The 18,558-nt window shown below is 38.0% G+C and overlaps 1 protein-coding gene across 2 annotated transcripts in view; it reads left to right on the top strand.

Moving 5' to 3' along the window:
- Positions 1 to 18,558, top strand: part of PRIM2 (DNA primase subunit 2) — a 348,531-nt gene that overhangs the window by 273,602 nt on the left and 56,371 nt on the right. For both annotated transcript variants that reach the window (XM_045498644.1, XM_045498645.1), the window contains exon 12: positions 6,083 to 6,165. In XM_045498644.1, the coding sequence (XP_045354600.1) occupies positions 6,083 to 6,165 (83 nt within the window). The remainder of the gene's footprint in view (positions 1 to 6,082; positions 6,166 to 18,558) is intronic.

Genomic DNA, 18,558 nt, shown 5'->3' on the forward strand with positions numbered 1-18,558 from the left:
AAACCCCACTAGCTCTATAGGAAACAGTGAAGCAGTGTGATTGATGGCTTTTTGTATCACCATATCCCTTGTAGCTTGTGTCAGTCACCACTGTGTTCCTGCACTGTTCTAGAGATCTGTCGTATTACTGAACTAGGTCAGCAAGAGAGTTTATTCAGCTATGCTAAAGATTGTGCTGGACCAGGCTCTTTAGTTCTCAGTGTCCCCCTTCACCTGCTATTTTCTGTTTCTCTCATGATTAGACTAATACAGGTTCTTCACAGGTTTTTGAAATTGAGTACCTTGAATTATAGAATAGTTGATCCATTAATTTTCAAAAGACTACTGAGGAAAGCTGTGTTTTAGTATCATTAATGAATGAGATTGAGTGAGGAATTTAGCGGGTCATGGTATCAAACATCTGTCAATTCACCTGAGTTACTGTAGGTTGAAAAAAAAAAGGCTAAACTTTTTATTGTAGATTTCTTAGTTCAACAATTTTTTTTTCTAAAATAGTTCTCTGCACATACCTTGAAAAGTTCCTCATTTGTCTGGTATGTCAGAGAATGATTTTAATAATCCACATTAGTAAATACTTTAGATAACTAAAGCTTACTGCAGATGTGTCAGAACTTTTTTTCTTTTAACACTTTTTTTTTTAATGTTTACTTATTTATTTTGAGAGACAAAGAGAGCATGCACATGAGCAGGGGAGGGGCAGAGACAGAGGGAGAAGCAGAATCCTAAGCAAGGTCTGTGCTGTCAGCGCAGAGCCTAATGTGTGCTTGATCCCATGACTTGTGAGATCATGACCTGAGCTGAAATCAAGAGTAAAACACTCAATGAGCTGAGCCACCCATGCGCCCTTGGCATTTTTTTAATGTGTAGAAGGATGTTTGTTAATTATTGTTTCAGCATCTTGAATGTAATTCTTTATTAAAAGATTATGCATTTATAGGCTGTTATGGATCAAGATACAAATAATCACAAACAGAATTTTGAGGAAGATGCTTGACATGTCCAGAGCATTAAAAAAATGCCTTTACTTTCATATTTAATAGATAAAAGGTGGCCGATACTGGTATTCACAGTGAGTGGTTCTCATCACTTGTGTCAGTTACTTTAAGGTACCTTTTAGAAATGCATATTATCAGGCTCCACCCTCAGACTTATAAAATCAGATTTATTTGCACGTGCCCTGAATAATTGCTTATGTCTTCTACACTTTGATTGACCACATACTTCTATTGAGAAAATATATTACTTTTCTTAGACCATTTAGTTTGGCCTAGTAAAACTCCCAGGGATTCTTTTATCACTTACCAGATCCTAGAACTCCCACTTATGTAGTTGATTTTTATTAGCTCAAATGCAGGATTTTATATTGCTTATTCCTGTTAAACTGAATCTTATTCCAGTCCATTGTTTGTTTTATTTTATTTTTAATTTAAACTCTATCAGTTAAAAAATAATCTACTTAGCAGACACTCAGTAAGTTCGTATTATTTGTTAGAAACATTGATCTGTCCTTGTTTTAATGATTAAACTTAATTTTTTTAGAGCACTTAGGTTCACAGCAAAATTGAGCAGAAAATACAAAGAGTTCTCACATACTCTCTGCCGCACACTTGCACAACCTGCCACTATCAGCAGCATCCTTCACTAGAGTGGTTTGTTACTTGTGAACTGAGAAGAATGTGTAATCTGCTATTATTGGATATAGCCATTTTATAGATATCAATTATATTAATTGATGGTGCTTTTGAATTCTGATTATTGTTGCTGATTTACTGCCTGCTGGATCTGTCCATTTCCTTTTTTTTTTTTTTTTTAATGTTTATTTATTTTTGTGAGAGCACAAGCAGGGGAGGGGCAGAGAGAGAGGGAGACACAGAATCCGAAGCAGGCTCCAGGCTCTGAGCTGTCAGCACAGAGCCCAACCTGGGGCTCAAACTCACAAACCAGGAGACCGTGACCTGAGCCAAAGTCAGACTCTAAACCGACTGAGCCACCTAGGCGCCCCAGGATCAGTCCATTTCTGATGAAGAAGTATTGGAGTCTGTAATAGGGGATACATCAATTTCTCCTTGCAGTTCTACCAGTTTTGCCTCTTGTATTTTGATGATCTATTGCTAGATGGATACACATTAAGGATTGTTATGTCTTCCTGGAGTATACACTGCTTTATCATTATGTAATATCCTCGATATATTTTCCCACTCTGAAGTTTTTATATTACCTTTACTTACTCTCTGATGGTCTTTTCTTTAGGTAGACCCAAGTTCTGGCCTTTATCATTTTCCTTCTCTTTGAAGAGCTTTTTTTTTTTTCAACGTTTATTTATTTTTAGGACAGAGAGAGACAGAGCATGAACGGGGGAGGGGCAGAGAGAGAGGGAGACACAGAATCGGAAACAGGCTCCAGGCTCTGAGCCATCAGCCCAGAGCCTGACGCGGGGCTCGAACTCACAGACCACAAGATCGTGACCTGGCTGAAGTCGGACGCTTAACCGACTGCGCCACCCAGGCGCCCCTGAAGAGCTTTTTTAACATTTCTTGTCTTGCTGGTCTACTGGTAACAAATTATGTCAGTTTTTGTTTGTCCAAAAAAGTATTTCTTCTTGTCTTTTGAAGGATAATTTCACAGGGTACAGAATTCTAGGTGTTGTGGAGGTTTTTTTCCCCCTCTAAATGCTTTACATATTTCAGTCCAAAAAATAAATAAGTAAATAAATAAATATTTCACTTCACTCTTTTGCTTGCATGGTTTCTGAGGATAAGTTAGATATAATTGTTATATTTGCTTCTCTGTAGGTAAGGTGTCCCCCCGCCAGCTTCTTTCAAGATTTTTTCTTTATTTTTTATTTTCTCAAGTATGAATGTGATATATCTAAGCTATATTTTGGGGGGCATTAATACTGTTTGGTGTTTTTCAGACTTCTCATATCTGTAGTTTGGTGTCTGACGTTTATTTGGGGAATATTCTCCATTGCCTCAAATATTGCTTCTATTCCTTCCTTTCTCTCTTCTGGTATTCTCATTACGACCCTTCATAATGCCCCACAGGTGTTACATATTCTGTTCTTATTGTCTTTCTTTAGTCGTTTTGTCTTTGTTTTTCAGTTTTGGAAGTTTCAATTGGCATAACCTCAAACTTCGAGATTCCTCCCTCAGCCGTGTCTATAATAAGCCCATAAAAGACGTTGTTCATTTCCATTAGAGTGTTTAGTTCTCTGGCATTTCTTTTTGATTCTTTCTTGGGATTTCCATCTCTCTGCCTCCATTATTTGTTTTTGCACATTGTCTACTTTTTCCATTAGTGCTCTTAGCATTAACCATAGTTATTTTAAATTCTTGGTCTGATAATTCCACTGTCCCTGTCATATCTGACTCTAGTTCTGATGTTTGTTCAGTCTCTTCAAAGTTGTATTGTTTGCCTTTTGATAAGTCTTGTACTTTTTTGTTAAAAAGTAGACATGACATACTGGATGAAAAGAATTCCAATAAATAGACCTTTAGTAATATGATGGTAAGCAGGGAGGTGGAGAGGTTGGTGTTCTGTAGTCCCCTGCTTAGTCTTTTAGTGAGTCTGTGGCCCTCGGCTATTAACTTCAACAGTGACTCAGTTTTTCTCCCTTAGGTGGGACAGGATGCCTAGAGGAGGCTGGAGTTGGGTATTTCCCTACCCCTGATAGGTTAGCCTCGGATAAAACCCCAGAAGTTTAGGCTCCAGTAAAACAGTTTGTTCTGAGGGCAGGCCTTATTAAGAGTAGATTGCTCTGTAGTATTAAAATGGTTACTTTTCCCCTCCCCATGCCAGAAGCTTGAGAGAATTTCTCTCTATTATTCACCGTGAGCACTTGCTAGAGCTCCTGGAAGTTAGGCTTACGAAGTATGGGGCCTCCCTATGACTGGGTCTCCTTGGAGTTTTTGATGCTCAGACTTGTCCAGACTTCAAAAATTTCTCAGTTATAGGTAAGGTTTTTCCTACCCCAGCACTGGTTCCTGCAGAGATTTCTGCTCTGGTATGTTGTGATTTTCTGTATCTGCCACTCTCTCCAATTTTAGGGGACAGTGGTGTGCCCTGTGACCTCATTTCTTTGATGAGTCTAAGCAGAGTTGTTGATTTTTCAGTTCAACTTTTTCCTGGTTAGGATGGAGCAGTGTATAAGCTCTTCAGAGGCCAGACCAGAAATGAGATGTCCCTGTCCTTTTAGTTTTACGTTGTTCATAAAACTGTTTAGTCCCCTGTGTTGATGTCATTTTGTTAACCAGCACTGTTATGAATCTATACATAACTACATTCCAGACTAAGTTTATCCGTCTCTTCTGCAAATGGATGTTGGAAAGCTTTGTCAGATACTTAACTGGGTGTGCATTCACTTCATTTTTGGTTACCTGGTTCAACCCTGTCCAGTTTTGAAGATAATTTTCTTTGATGTGGAAGAAGAAAAAAAATAAACAGGAGTTACTGAGCTTTATTTTCTGTCTGTTATCTGTTAAAATAACACCAGCTTCTCTAAGTAGTAATCGTTTTTTTCTGTTTTTTGCTTATTGTCAGCATAGCTTAATAACACTTTTTTGTGACCTTTAGTACCTTGGCAATCTTCATTTTCTTCTTGGCTTTGCCCTTTATAACTTTTTCCATACAGATACAGTCATTATTTCAAATGTAATTTGGATAATTCAGTTAATCTCCTTTTTTTGTGCCCTTTAATAATTCTGGGCTTACCTAAGAATTCCTTGTGCAGCCTCATTTCTTTCTTACTGGTATCTTTTGCAATTTCCTTATCAGATTTTTATTTATTTTTATTTTTGAGAATAATAACGACAGCATATACATGTTGAGTGTTTACTATATGCCAGAAGCATATAAAAGGTTTATAAGGTGTTTTCACAAGAGTTCTGTGAGTGATTATTTCCTTCACTGGACAGAAAGTGAAGCTCAGTCAGCGACAAGATAAGAATTTGCCTGTGGTCTCCCACCTGCTAAGCGGGAAACTGAGATTCAGACCTAGTGTTACAGCTCCAGACTCTTAGCCACATGTTACACAGCTGCTCGTATGTTTCCTTGTACTACAGGCTTACAGTTTTAATCTGAATGAAGTATAAACTATGAATTTTGTGAATTTTCATTATTTGTAGGAGTCCATAGGGTTAGTGGATGTTTTTTATAGTTAAGATTTTTGGTAAACATATTTGTTTGGCATCTAGGCCCTTTCCTGTTTTTGCTATAACCCATTTCCCATTGCTTTCGTTAAAAATGCATAATTGTTTCTAATTAACTTATAGATCCATCATCTGTATACTTAAAAAAATAATCTGCCTTCCAAAATTAAATTTTAAAATAAGTATTTTCATTTATATCGCTGTTTCTTATTAAAATATATGAAATTTTCTAGATTTTGTCCTTATAATACAGTTTTTACATTTCATTTCTTCTGCGTTCTTATTTATGCAAATACTTTAGTAGTTCATCATTATTATTGAGTTACTCGTGAAATAATACAGACATGACGTGTATCTACAAAGGTTATTTTTCTGTGAAACACTTTCTCATTTGTCCGTCTCATTCCCATCTGTGGTTCCTATTAAATTTGTATGGATTTTACTTTGTGGGAAATAGACATAAAATTTACATCTGAAAATGATGTGAGATTTTTATATTTTTTGGAGCTTGTACATTTTTCTTTTTGTTTACATTATCTTCTCATAGTCTTTTAATGTAATTTTTAAAAATAAGAATAAAATGAGATTGTATAAAGTTTCTAGATAAACTGTTTTATAGCTACCTTGTGGTTATCTCTACTTGTTAGCAAGTAGCATAATTAAAACTGTTTCCTCTTCCTAGCGAATGGGCAACTTTGCCTGAGAATGCTGTAATGTTTTATGTAACTCTTGAGCCTGTAGTGTCCTGATAACTGTACAACTAAATCGTCATTTAGATAAAGAGAGGAAAGCAGTTGCACCCATGGGCAATTAAGTTTTTTATTAATAAGCTGTTAGACAATTAAGGGGAGCTTAGACAGTCTCTCGAGTGTGGTATTGTACTAAGTCCCGGGTAAATAACCTTGTTGGTGTGCTGGCTTGTTTTTCGTTGTCAGGGTGCCCATTCCGTCACAGTGATCCAGAGCTGCTGAAGCAGAAGTTGCAGTCATACAAGATCTCTCCCGACGGGATAAGCCAGGTAGGTCAGACGCTGCCGCACATCCTCAGTAATGAGGAGTCAGTTGCTGAGTTTCACTTACTGTTCTTGCAGTGGCGCTTTGTACTGCTTGTCAGGGCTCACACCACACATCCTGTCTTCTGCATGAAGTAAGCTAAAGCTTTGACTTGCCTGGCTTAGATTCCTTGGAAATTCTTGTTCTCCTATCTGCCAGGCTGCAGTCTTATTTTTCTTGGTAAGAAAGGAAGCTGGAAACCTTTTTTCTCTCAATTTGTTTTATTATCTCAGTTAGTAATATTTAAAAAAATAAATTTTTAGAGGAATACATTGAAGGTGATTAACGAAGCTGAAAAGTAATGGCATCATATTTTATTTTGGGAAATTTTCTGTGCTGCTTATAGGTTAAAGCAGATATAATATAGTGGCTAATGTTCTGATTGGCATCAACTCTTACCATGTTAAAGCTATACTTCTAAGGGCATCTGGGTGACTAAGTCAGTTAAGCTTGACTTCAGCTCAGGTCATGATCTCCTGGTTCGTGAGTTCGAGCCCCACTTCGGGCTCTCTGCTTTCAGCACAGAGCCTGCTTCGGATTCTCTGTTCCCTTCTCTCTCCCTGCCCCTTCCCTGCTCATGTTCTCTGTCTCTCTCTCAAAATTAAGTAAACATTAGAAAAAAAAAATTTACACTTCTAATGGTAGTTCATAGGGTTGAATAATCTGTCAAAAATACTTTGGTAAATAATTGAGATAAAGAAAGAAATGTTCAAATGTAAAACCAAATATTTAAGAGTAATTTAGTAAATGTGCTTTTAAAAATATTGTGACATTGCAAAGGTTGCTGTCTCTATGTGCTTTTGAATTGACTTGGGATTTGAAGTTCAAGAGGAGATCTGCTTCCTTAGTTTAAGAAGAACAATACATGTTTTAGAGCTGTGACATTCAAATCATTACATGTCCTTAATTATTTTTTCTTAAAGTAATTACTGTACAAAACTCTACTTTTTTACTATGTCCAAACTTTGAATTTAACTTATATCAGATCTTGAGAGTTTTGTGGTTCTCTGGCTAAGGCAGTGGTCAAAATGCTGTTTTGAAATGCAAAGAATCGTATAAATCCTGCTCCTACAGAACCAGAGTCTGAAAGAAAACATGCCAAGTGTTATGAGAGATGTACACATAGAATGTCTTAGATCTTCTGAAGAGGGTGGCCTATATATAACCAAATAGGGGAGGCCAAGGAACACTATCTGGAAGAGATACTCCATTGTTTTTTTGTTTTGTTTTATTTTTTCCAGTTCTTATTTTAATTCCAGTTAGTTAACATAGAGTGTAGTACTAGCTTCAGGTGTACAATATAGTGATTCAGCACTTCCGTACATCACCCTGTGCTCATCAGAACAAGTACACCCCTTAATTCTGATCACTTATTTAATAAACCATTCATCCACCCCTCCCCTCTGGTAACCATGAATTTTTTCTTTGTAATTAAGAGTCTGTTTCTTGCTTTGTCTCTCTTTTTTCTCTGTTCATTTGTTTTGTTTCTTAAATTCCACATATGAATGAAATCATATGGGATTTGTCTTTCTCTGACTGGCTTATTTCATGTAGCATTATACTCTCTAGCTCCATCCATGTTGTTGCAAATGGCAAGATTTCATTTTTTTTTTATGGTTCAGTAATATTCCATTGTATATGTGTATATACCACATCTTCTTTATCCATTCATCCATCCATTGATGGACACTTTGGCTGCTTCCATATCTTGGCTCTTGTAAATAATGCTCCTATAAACATGGGGGTCCAATTATGCTTTTGACTTCATAGTTTGTATTCTTTGGGTAAATACCCGGTAGTGTGATTACTGGATCATAAGGTAGATCTTTTTTTTTTTAACATTTTGAGGAACCTCCATACTATTTTCCACAGAGGCTGCACCAGCTTGCATTCCCAACAGCAGTGCACAAGAGTTCCTTTTTCTCCATATCCTTACCAACACGTTGTTTCTTTTGTTGTTGATTTTTGCCGTTCTGATGGGTGTGAGGTGATATTGTAGTTTTGATTTGCATTTCCGTGATGGTAAGTGATGAGGTAAACATCTTTTCATGTGTCTGTTGGCCATCTGTATGTCTTTTTTGGAGCTGTGTCTCTTCAAGTCTTCTGCCCTTTTTTTTTTTCCATTGTTTAATTTATTTTTGAGAGAGACAGGGCATGAGCAGGGGAGGGGCAGAGAGAGAGGGAGACACAGAATCTGAAACAGGCTCTGAGCTGTCCACACAGAGCCCGACACAGGGCTCAAACTCAGGAATGGTGAGATCATGACCTAGGCCAAAGTCAGACACTTAACCGAGTCACCCAGGCACCCCTGCCCATTTTTAATTGGATTATATGTTCTTTGGGTGTTGAGTTTTATAAGTTCTTCATATATTTTAGATACTAACCCTTTATTGGATATGTTATTGCAAATATCTATTCCCATTCCATAGTTTGCCTTTTAATTTTATTATTTCCTTCATCATATAGAAACTTTTCATTTTGTTATTTATTTTGAGAGAGTGCACATGTGAGTGTGCATGCAAGTGGGGGAAGGGCAGAGAGAGGGGGAAAGAGAATCCTAAACAGGCTTCATGCCCAGCGCTGAGCCTGATGTAGGGCTTGGTCTCACAACCCTGAGATCATGACTTGAACTAAAATCAAGAGTCGGATGCTTAATTGAGAAACTTTTCATTTTGATTTGGTCCTAGTAGTTATTTTTACTTTTGTTCCCCTTGCCTCAGGAGACATCTAGAAAGAAGTTGCTACAACTGATGTCAAAGAGGTTATTGCCTATGTTCTCTTCTAGGATTTTTATGGTTTCAGGTCTTACATTTAGGTTTTTACTCCACTTTGATTTTTTGTGTGTGTGTGTGTGTGTTTGGTGTAAGGAAATGGTCTAGTTTCATTTTTTGCATGTTGCTGTCCGATTTTCCCCAGCACCATTTGTTGAAGAGATTTTCTTTTTCCCTTTGGATATTCTTTCCTGCTTTATCAAAAATTAACTGACCATGTAATTGTAGGTTTTTTTTTTTTTTTCCTGGGCTTCCTATTCTGTTCCATTGATCTATGTGTCTATTTTTATGTGAGTACCATACTGTTTTGATTATTACAGCTCTGTAATATAACTTGAAGTGTGAAATTGTAATGCTGTCAGCTTTGCTTTTTCAAGATTGCTTTGGCTATTCAGGGACTTTCGTGGTTCCATACAAATTTTAGGATTGTTCCAGTTCTATGAGAAATGCTGATGGTATTTAGATAGGGATTGTATTAAATGTGTAGATTGCAGTAAAGATATTTTAACAGTATTTGCTATTCCAGTCCATGAGCATGGCTTGTCTTTCCATGTTTTTGTGTCATTTTCACTTTCTTTCATCAGTGTCTTAGAGCTTTCAGAGTACAGATCTTTCACTTCTTTGGTTCGGTTTATTCCTAAATATCTCATTACTTTTGGTACAATTGTAAAAGATAATTGTTTTCTTAATTTCTGTTCTGCTGCTTCGTTATTGGTGTGTAGAAATGCAGTAGATTTCTGTACATTGATTTTTTTTTTTTATCCTGTGATCTTACTTAATACTTTTATCAATTCTAGGGGTTTTTTGGTGGAGTCTCAAAATTTCTATATTCAGTATCATGTAATCTGCCAGTAGTGAAAGTTTTACTCTTTACTCTTCTCCTCCCCACTGTTGTTATATTTTATATTCTATTATTTTGCGAGTTCCTTGACTGATTTTTTATAGAAATACTCATTTGTACTGCTTTTGGGTTTCCTACCTTTATATTGTCACTTCTGGTCTCTCCTTTCCAAAATGTCCCCTTAATATTTCTTGAAGGACTGGTTTAGCGGCCATGAACTACTTTAGGTTTTATTTGTCGGGGAAACTCTTTATCTCTCTTTCTATTCTGAATGATAGCTTTGCTGGATAGAGTATTTTGGCTGTGGTTTTTCCCTTTCATCACTTTGAATATATCATGCCACTCCCCTCTGGCTTGGAAAGGTTCTGTTAAAAATAATCTGCTAGCCTTATGGATTTTCCCTTGGAAGTTCTTATCTTCTTTTGTCTTACTGCTTTTAATTTTTTTTTCTTTATCAGTACATTTTGCTATTTCATTACAATATATCTTGGTGTCAGTCTGCTTTTGTTGATTTTGATGAGAGTACTCTTTGACTCTTAGATCTGGATATCTGTTTCCTTCCCCACTTTAGGAAAGTTTTCAGCTATTATCTCTTGAAATAAAGTTTCTGCCCCCTTTCTCTTTCTTCTTCTGGGACTCCTATAATACAAATGTTACTTTGTTTGATGGAGTCACTGACTTCCCTACGTCTATTCTTGTTTTGCAGAATTCTTTTTTTTCCTCTTGTTCATTTTGATTACTTTCCATCACTGTCTTCTAGGTCATTAATTCATTTCTCTGCTTCTAGCCTGGTGTTCATTAAGCATGTTTCTCATTTTGTGTATCATACCCTTTTTCTCTGCTATGTTATTTCTTATCTTTGTGTGAAGGGTCTCATTCATGTCTTCCACTGAGTATCCTTATTACCATTATTTTAAATTCTCTATGAGTTATGTTACTTATATCTGTTTCACTTAGGTATTTGGGTGTGGCTTTGTCCTTTTACTTCATTTGGGATACATTTCTTTGTCTCCTCATTTTGACTAAGTCTCTGTACCTCTTTCTCTGTGTTTGGAAAGTCAGCTATGTCTCCTGTTCTTGAGGGTAATGCCGTTATGAAAAAGTGGTCCTGTACTTCCTTGCCTTGTAGTGATCCCTGTTCCCCCCAGCCTGACGCTTCTGGGAGTGTCTCCAGTGTGTACTGCGAGCAATCTGCTGTTTTGTCCTGGCCTAATCTTTCTGGCAAGTTATCTGCAAAGGCTCTCTTTGCCTTTTGTGAGTAGCATTTCATCCCTTTCCTGAAGGTGACATATTTTAGCTAGATGTGTTGTGGTCTGTGTATGAAATGAGACCTACTTCCAATGTCACCAGAACCAAGGCTCTGCAAAACTCCCAAGTGAGGAGACGTGGTGTGAGCAGGTGTTTGGGCTAGTCTTCTGGGAAAGGGGATCTGAGCTCTGAGACTGAGGCAAGGTGAGTGGGAAGGGTGATTCCACCATTGTGTGTGTGTGTGGTGGGGGGCAGGGCTTGATATAAGCAAGTTAGGTAGCAAATGTTGGTGCTGCATGGCTTCCCGTAGGTGGCTCTGTGCTTATGCTGAGGGACAGGGGAGGGAAATGGCACCCGCATTTTCTTTTGTTCCCAGAGGGATCTCTCTGTGAACACTGTCTCTCTGGGCTATGCTCTGAAATAAGTAAATAACCTCCCCACTATGTGCTTAGGCACCCTTCAGATCGTTGTTTCCAGGCTGTATGTTCCTAGGCTGTTTTCCCTGCCTTTTTTCCGAGAGCAGTGCCAGTGCCCTCCAAGTTCTCCCAGAGCCAGGCCTGCTGACCTTTAAAACTCTAGGCTTTAAGCCCTACTGGTTGCAAGAATTTATGAAATTCATTCCCTCTCACTTTCCAAGCCAATTGCTTTGGTGATTCCTTTTCCCCTGAGCTGCCCTGTGAGGTAGTCTGTCTCTTGCCCTTCTATGGCAACTGCAGATTCCTCTCCACTGAAGTGGCCACTGTTTCTCTACGTTTAGTTGTAGAGTTTGTTCTTTCCATCTTCAGGTCAATTTCTGGGGTATTTAAGATGATTTGATAGTTATCTAGTTATAGTCATGGGACAAGGTGAGCCTAGGGTCCTCCTACTCCGCTGCCACCTTCCAACCTCTGGAAGATCTGCTCTTTGAATTATGCCTGGGTCAGGAGTGGAGGATGGGGAGTGGGAATTAAAAGAAGAGAATGCAGGGGCGCTTGGGTGGCTCATTTGGTTAAGAGTCCGACTTCAGCTCAGGTCGTGATCTCACGGTATGTGGGTTCAAGCCCCACATCGGGCTCTGTGCTGACAGCTCAGAGCCTGGATCCTGCTTCAGATTCTGTGTCTCCCTCTCTTTGCCCCTCCCCCACTCGTGCTCTGTCTCTCTCTCAAAAATAAATAAACGTTAAAAAAATTTTAAAAAAAGAATGCAAGAATAAAAAGCAGTAAGTATATAGATTATTAGAGTTTGAAGCTTAAGATAATGGAAGTGCTAGTACATAAACATTAATAGACGAGAGAAGTAAATTGGTTTGTGAGATTAGGTTTAGAGGTGGGATATTTAAATGGCAGACAGAATGTACATTTGTGCTTCATTAGAGAAGTTAAAAGTGGAAATTTGAGGTTCTTCCCAGTTAGAAATGTAGAACTGTAGGGTTTGAGGAGACAATAGGAAGCTATTCACTTTTATAGAGCCACATAGGATGTGACATGCCATAGGTATGCAGCTAATAGGTCAGTGATAGAACCAGAATTAAATCCAGGCCTTCTGAATCCACAGGTTTTGATTTGTTTTGTTTTTTCCTCTCTCTCAGCGCCAGTTTACTTGAGGGTGATTATCATGAGTTTTGTGTGTTGTGTGTGTGTGTGGTGGGGGGGGGGTGGGTTGGAGGGGAAAGGGAGAACAAAGTAATGGAGAGAGGGGGTAGAGAGTCAAAAACCATGTCTTAAAATGGAGGCTTGGCTAACACTTCCCTTTTGCCAGCAGAGGGAAGCAGAATCGGAAAGACTGAACAAAAAAGGGAGAGGAGGGGGAATACATTAGGGAAAAGAAGTATCATACAAGTCACAGAGAATTTTAGGAGAGGGTCCACAGGTGTCCTTCATAGCAGAGAGAGGGGGACTGAGAAAAGGTGGTGACTGGGTGTGTTGAGTGGGTTACCCAATTTCGATTTGGTGAAAGGTATCATTGTAGTGATAGAAATCAAAAGCCAGAACACATTTGCTTAGAAGATAAGTGAATGAAAGACACACATTGGATTTGTAGATAGTGATATAAGTAGCCTTTTCAAGAAATGTGCTGGCGAAAGGGATGACAGGGTGATACTAGTTTAAACATCTTGTGATGGTTTAGAGGAGATCTGAACCTGTTTGTATCTTGAGGGTAATCTTGATAAAAATACTTTTAAAAAGATAATCCCTCTTGAATTAAGCAAAATTAACTTTTCTTTCTTTTATGACTATATTGTACATGCCTTTGCTCTTAAACTTATTACACAAGATTATAATTATTTAACCGTTCATCTTCCCCTCTAACTTGTAAGTTTCCTGAAACGAGGATTAGATTTTTTTTTAACTTTATCTCTCATAGTAATTCAGTGAGTTTGCACTTGGTAGCTGCTTTAAAAAAAATGTTGGAGAAGTAAGTGGGCATAGCTTTTGTATGAGTTGGATGCTAGGTTGTGCTTGGAGGGGTGCAGAAAGAGCCACATGGGAATTCAATGACACAAGTGAATATCTTATTGAAGAAAGGAGTCTGTATACTTGCACAAAAGGATAGTGACAGAAAAAGGCATATCTTTCTGCCCATTTGGGAATATAGAGAAAAATGTAGAGGTGTAGAACAAAGGGAAATTGGTGGAGTAGATTAAGAGGCCTTAACTCTAACTTGCAAAGGAAAAGGTCTGGTTATTAGCTTAGAGTAGAGGTTAAGAATGGTGTTCTGGATGTAGGAAAGGTTGGGAACTGTTGACAGTAAATTTGATAGGGAATCTAGAAAAAGAATTAACTAAAGGCTTTTTTAGCCATCATAAAGAATCACTTTTATAAAAATACAGGCAATTACTGTGTCTATTGAGAATATCACTATTTTTATTTAATAGTAATAACTATGTGTTGGAAGGAGGAGGAAGGACAGTAAAATATCCCCCAAACTGAGAAGGCAGTTTGAGACCGAGAAACTAAAGAGGCAACTCCATTCAGTCTACAGAGTTTTATTCAGGGTAACTTACTGACAGGATTGAACAGGCAGTGATCTGGATAGCTGAACAGCTATTTTCCTTACAGTCCAGACTTCAGTCCATGATTTTATAGAGTAAGGGGACACTGGAGGGCTCTGTTGTGCAGTCAGAGGATCTACGAACACTTACCTAATTGATAGCTAACATTTAACAGAACTCGTGTGGCCATCTGTGAGTCAGGAAGGGGGAGAAACTATGTTATTTCTAATTGTTACCTAATCAGATTTAGGAAAGACCAGAACAATCCTTCCTGTGTTCTGGTCAGGGAATGAATACTTTAACCTCCAAGGGGCCTGGAACATGTAGCACTTAGCGAGGTCATCATGTGGACATGGACAAGGTGGTGGGCCAAAGATGGAGTCACTATGATCTGCACTCCTACACTATGTACATGTTTTGCTTTTGACTCCATTGCGTTCCTCCATTTACCCTCAGTCTCTAAGCAGATCCTTTACTGAGTTGAAGCTGACTAGTAATTTCCACATCAGCCTTTGGACTTGCATGGTAACCTTTTATCTGAGATGAACACAGATGTATAGTGCATGTGGGCAAGCTGTAAATAATATTTTGCTTTCAATTGATGTCTTTTTTGAGTGGATCTCAGTAGAATGAAGCAGCTGGGAGACTGTGTTCTAAAGGGCAAAAAGTTGATGAATGAAAAATCCATGTAAAACATTTTGATGAATGCTCAGTTGCAGGTTGGCATGAGTGCAAATTAGATCTTAAAAACTCCAAGTGCACTTTAAAATACTGGAAAAAAAGTAAAGATAAACATTAAAATGCATGTAAGGTAAAACTCAATGTAGCTACTTTTATTTCAGAGAACTACTTGAGAAAGATACCTTCCACTATAAAAAATACTTAGATGCTAATAATCAGAACCTTGATGATCAGAAAAGAGATCATTGTGAGTTACATGGCATCACCTACTTTTTTTTTTTTTTAATACAATTTATTGTCAAGTTAGCTAACATACAATGTATACAGTGTGCTCTTAGCTTCGGGAGTAGATTCCCATGATTCATCGCTTACATATGACACCCAGTGCTCATCCCAACAAGTGCCTTCCTCAATGCCCATCATGCCTTTCCCCCTCTCCCCTACCCCCCTCATCAACCCTCAGTTTGTTCTCTGGTTTTAAGAGTCTCTTATGGTTTGCCTCCCTCTCTGTCTGAAACTATTTTTTTCCCCTTCCTTCCCCCATGGTCCTTAGGTTTCTCAAATTCCACATATGAGTGAAAACATATGATATCTGTCCTTCTTTGCCTGACTTATTTCACTTAGCATAATACTCTCCAGTTCCATCCACATTGTTGCAAATGGCAAGATTTCATTCTTTCTCATTGCCAAGTAGTATTCCATTGTATATATAAACCACATCTTCTTTATTCATTCATCAGTTCATGGACATTTGGACTATTTGCATAATTTAGCTTTTGTTGATAGTGCTGCTGTAAACATTGGGGTATGTGTGCCCCTATGAATCAGCACTCCTGTCTCCTTTGGGTAAATTCCTATTAGTGCTATTTATTGCTGGGGCATCACCTACTTTTTAAAAAAAGTACATTCATAGGATCACATTTCTCCCTTTTTGAATGAGCTTGATACTCAAGCTTCAGAAAACAGCAGTTGAACAACAGAATAAAGCCAAAGAGAATGGGCAGCCTGCATTTATCTCTCAACTGTCCCCCTACTACATGATTTCAAGATTTATTTGAAAACTGCTATAATCAAAACAATGTGATATTAGAGAAATGATAAACATAGAGATAAACTGGGAAAAATTAAAATCCAGAAATAGGCCCACATATTTAAAAATGGGCAATTGACTTTTTTAAAGTTTGTTTATTATTTGAGAGAGAGAGACAGAGAGAGACAGAGAGCGTGCATGCAACTGGGAGAGAGAGAATTCCAAGCAGGCTCTGCGCTTTGAGCGTGGAGCCTGATACAGCACTCAAACTCATGAACACTGAGATAATGACCTGAGCCAAGGTCGGAAGCTTAACAGGCTGAACCTCCCAGGTGCCCTGTAAATGGCAACCAGATTTTTTTTAAGTTCAGTTTTATTTATTTTGAGAAAGAGAGTGAGTGGGGGAGGGACAGAAAGAGGGAGAGAGAGAATCTTAAGCAGGCTCCATAGTGTCAGTGCAGAGCCTGATGTGGAACTCAAACCCATGAACTGTGAGATCATGACCTGAGCCGAAATCAAGAGTCAGCAGCTTAACACACTGAGCCAATGGGCAACCAATTCAATAGGAAAAGGATAGTCTTTTCAATAAGTTGTTGTAGAACAATTGAATGTCCATATGCAAAAAATAGAAAGAACCTAGACACATACCTCAAATCTTATATAAAAATTAAATTGAAGTGGATTATAGTCCTAAATGTAAAATGTAAACTCTCAACCTTGGGTTTGGTATGTTCAATGAAAGAAAAATATTGATAAATCATACTTTGTCAAAGTTAAAACTTTTATTCTGTAAAGACATTGAGAATAAAATAAGCCATAGACTGGAAGAAAATATTTGTAAGTCACACATTTCAAAAAATAATTTGTATCCAGAACGTATAAAGATATAAAGAACTCTTGGGGCACCTGGGTGGTTCAGTCAGTTGAGGATCCAACTCTTGATTTCGACTTGGGTCATGATCTGAGGGTTATGGGATTGGGTCCCACATTGGGCTCCACACTGAGCTCCCTCTCTTTCCCTTGCCCATCTCCCCTGCTCGTGCTCTCTGTCTCTAAATTAAAATTTGAAAAAAGATATAAAGAACTCTCAAAACTCAGTGATCAGAAACGCAATTTTTATTTTTATTTTTTTAACATTTATTCATTTTTGAGAGGCAGAAACAGAGTATGAGTGGGGGAGGGGCAGAGAGAGAGGGAGAACAGAATCTGAAGCAGGCTCCAGGCTCTGAGCTGTCAGCACAGAGCCCGACACAGGGCTTGAACCCATGAACCATGAGATCATGACCTGAGCTGAAGTAGGATGCCTAACCGACTGAGCCACCCAGGTACCCCCAGAAAATCATTTTTAATGAATAAAAAGTTTGAACAGATATTGTATCAAATCCGTGGAAGATGAGCACATGAAAAAAACCTCACTATCGGGTATTAGGGAAATGCAGTTTAAAATTACAGTGAACACTATATGTCAAGTAAATTTAAAAAATGGATAATTCCAAATGCTAATGAGGATATACAGTGACTGAAAGTTTGATACACTGCTGGAGGAAATCCAGTGGTAGAGCCATTGTGAAAAGCAGCTTGATAGTTTCTTATACTGTATGACCTAGTTATTACCACTGCTGTTTATACCTTTGAGATAATAGTGTAAGTCCACACAAAAACTTGTATATAAATGTTTGTAGTTGCTTATTCTACTTGCCAAAACTAGTAACAACCCAGTTGTTCTTCAGTGTGTGGCTGAATAAACAGATTGTGGTATAGTCATACAATGGAATATTACTCAGCAGTAAAAAGAGAACAAACTACTGGTAGACCCACTTCATGCTAAGTGAAAGAAGCCATACTATGTGATTCCTTTTATGTTATATTCTGAAAAAGAAATCTATAGGTACAGAAAACAGAGATTGCTGGGAGCAGGGCCCAGGTATTAGTTAGAAACAGATAAGGAAATACTTTTGGGTGATGGAAATGTTTTGTCTTGATTGTAGTGGGATAGCATGACTGAGTTTGTCCAGTTTTACAAAACTATGCACTGAAAGGGGTATATTTAATTGCATGAAAATTAGACATTAAATTTTTTTGATTGAAAAAGACGGAAATAGCATAAGTAAGCCAAATATTCATCTTTTAAATAACTCAAAGTGTCAGCATGTAATTTAGAATTATGTAGGTAACATCTTCTCCAAAGATGTTACTATAGCTCCAAATGGAAATGGTTAGAAATTGCCTCTTGGGGGCAGACCAAGCAGGAAAGAAATGTGATGTGGAAGCTGTTGACATTAATTATTAGCCATACTATGTACTTAAATTTTTTTCTTCAGTTCCACATGTGTTACTTGATTCAAGGTTAAAAAAAAAAGTTTCATGTTAAATATGAAGTTTAAGTTAAGTGATAATGTGCCTCATGGATAGATGACAAAAGAAGTGGTAATAGATGACTGTGACATCTTTGGGTGTGAGATTTTAACATTTATCCCTCTGTCCTTACAGACCTCCCACAGTATCTCGTCCATGGTTAAAAACTGTGAAACGTCTAGGGGTGCCTGGGTGGCTCAGTCGGTTAACCGTCTAATTTCAGCTCAAGTCATGATCTCACGGTTTGTGGGTTCAAGCCCCGTGTTGGGCTCTGTGCTGACAGCTCAGAGGCTCGTGCTCTGTGTCTCTCTGTCTCTCAAAAATAAATAAACGTTGGGGGGAAAAAGAAAAGAATTGTGAAAGGTCTAAGATTTTGCCCCACTTAGTTACTTAGTTCATGGGTGATGGCAGAAGGCATGAAAGTTGTAGCAGTAGTTGTAGTATATCAGCATTTTCTTGCA

Source organism: Leopardus geoffroyi, chromosome B2 (genome assembly GCF_018350155.1).
Source record: "Leopardus geoffroyi isolate Oge1 chromosome B2, O.geoffroyi_Oge1_pat1.0, whole genome shotgun sequence".
Taxonomy (NCBI): domain Eukaryota; kingdom Metazoa; phylum Chordata; class Mammalia; order Carnivora; family Felidae; genus Leopardus; species Leopardus geoffroyi.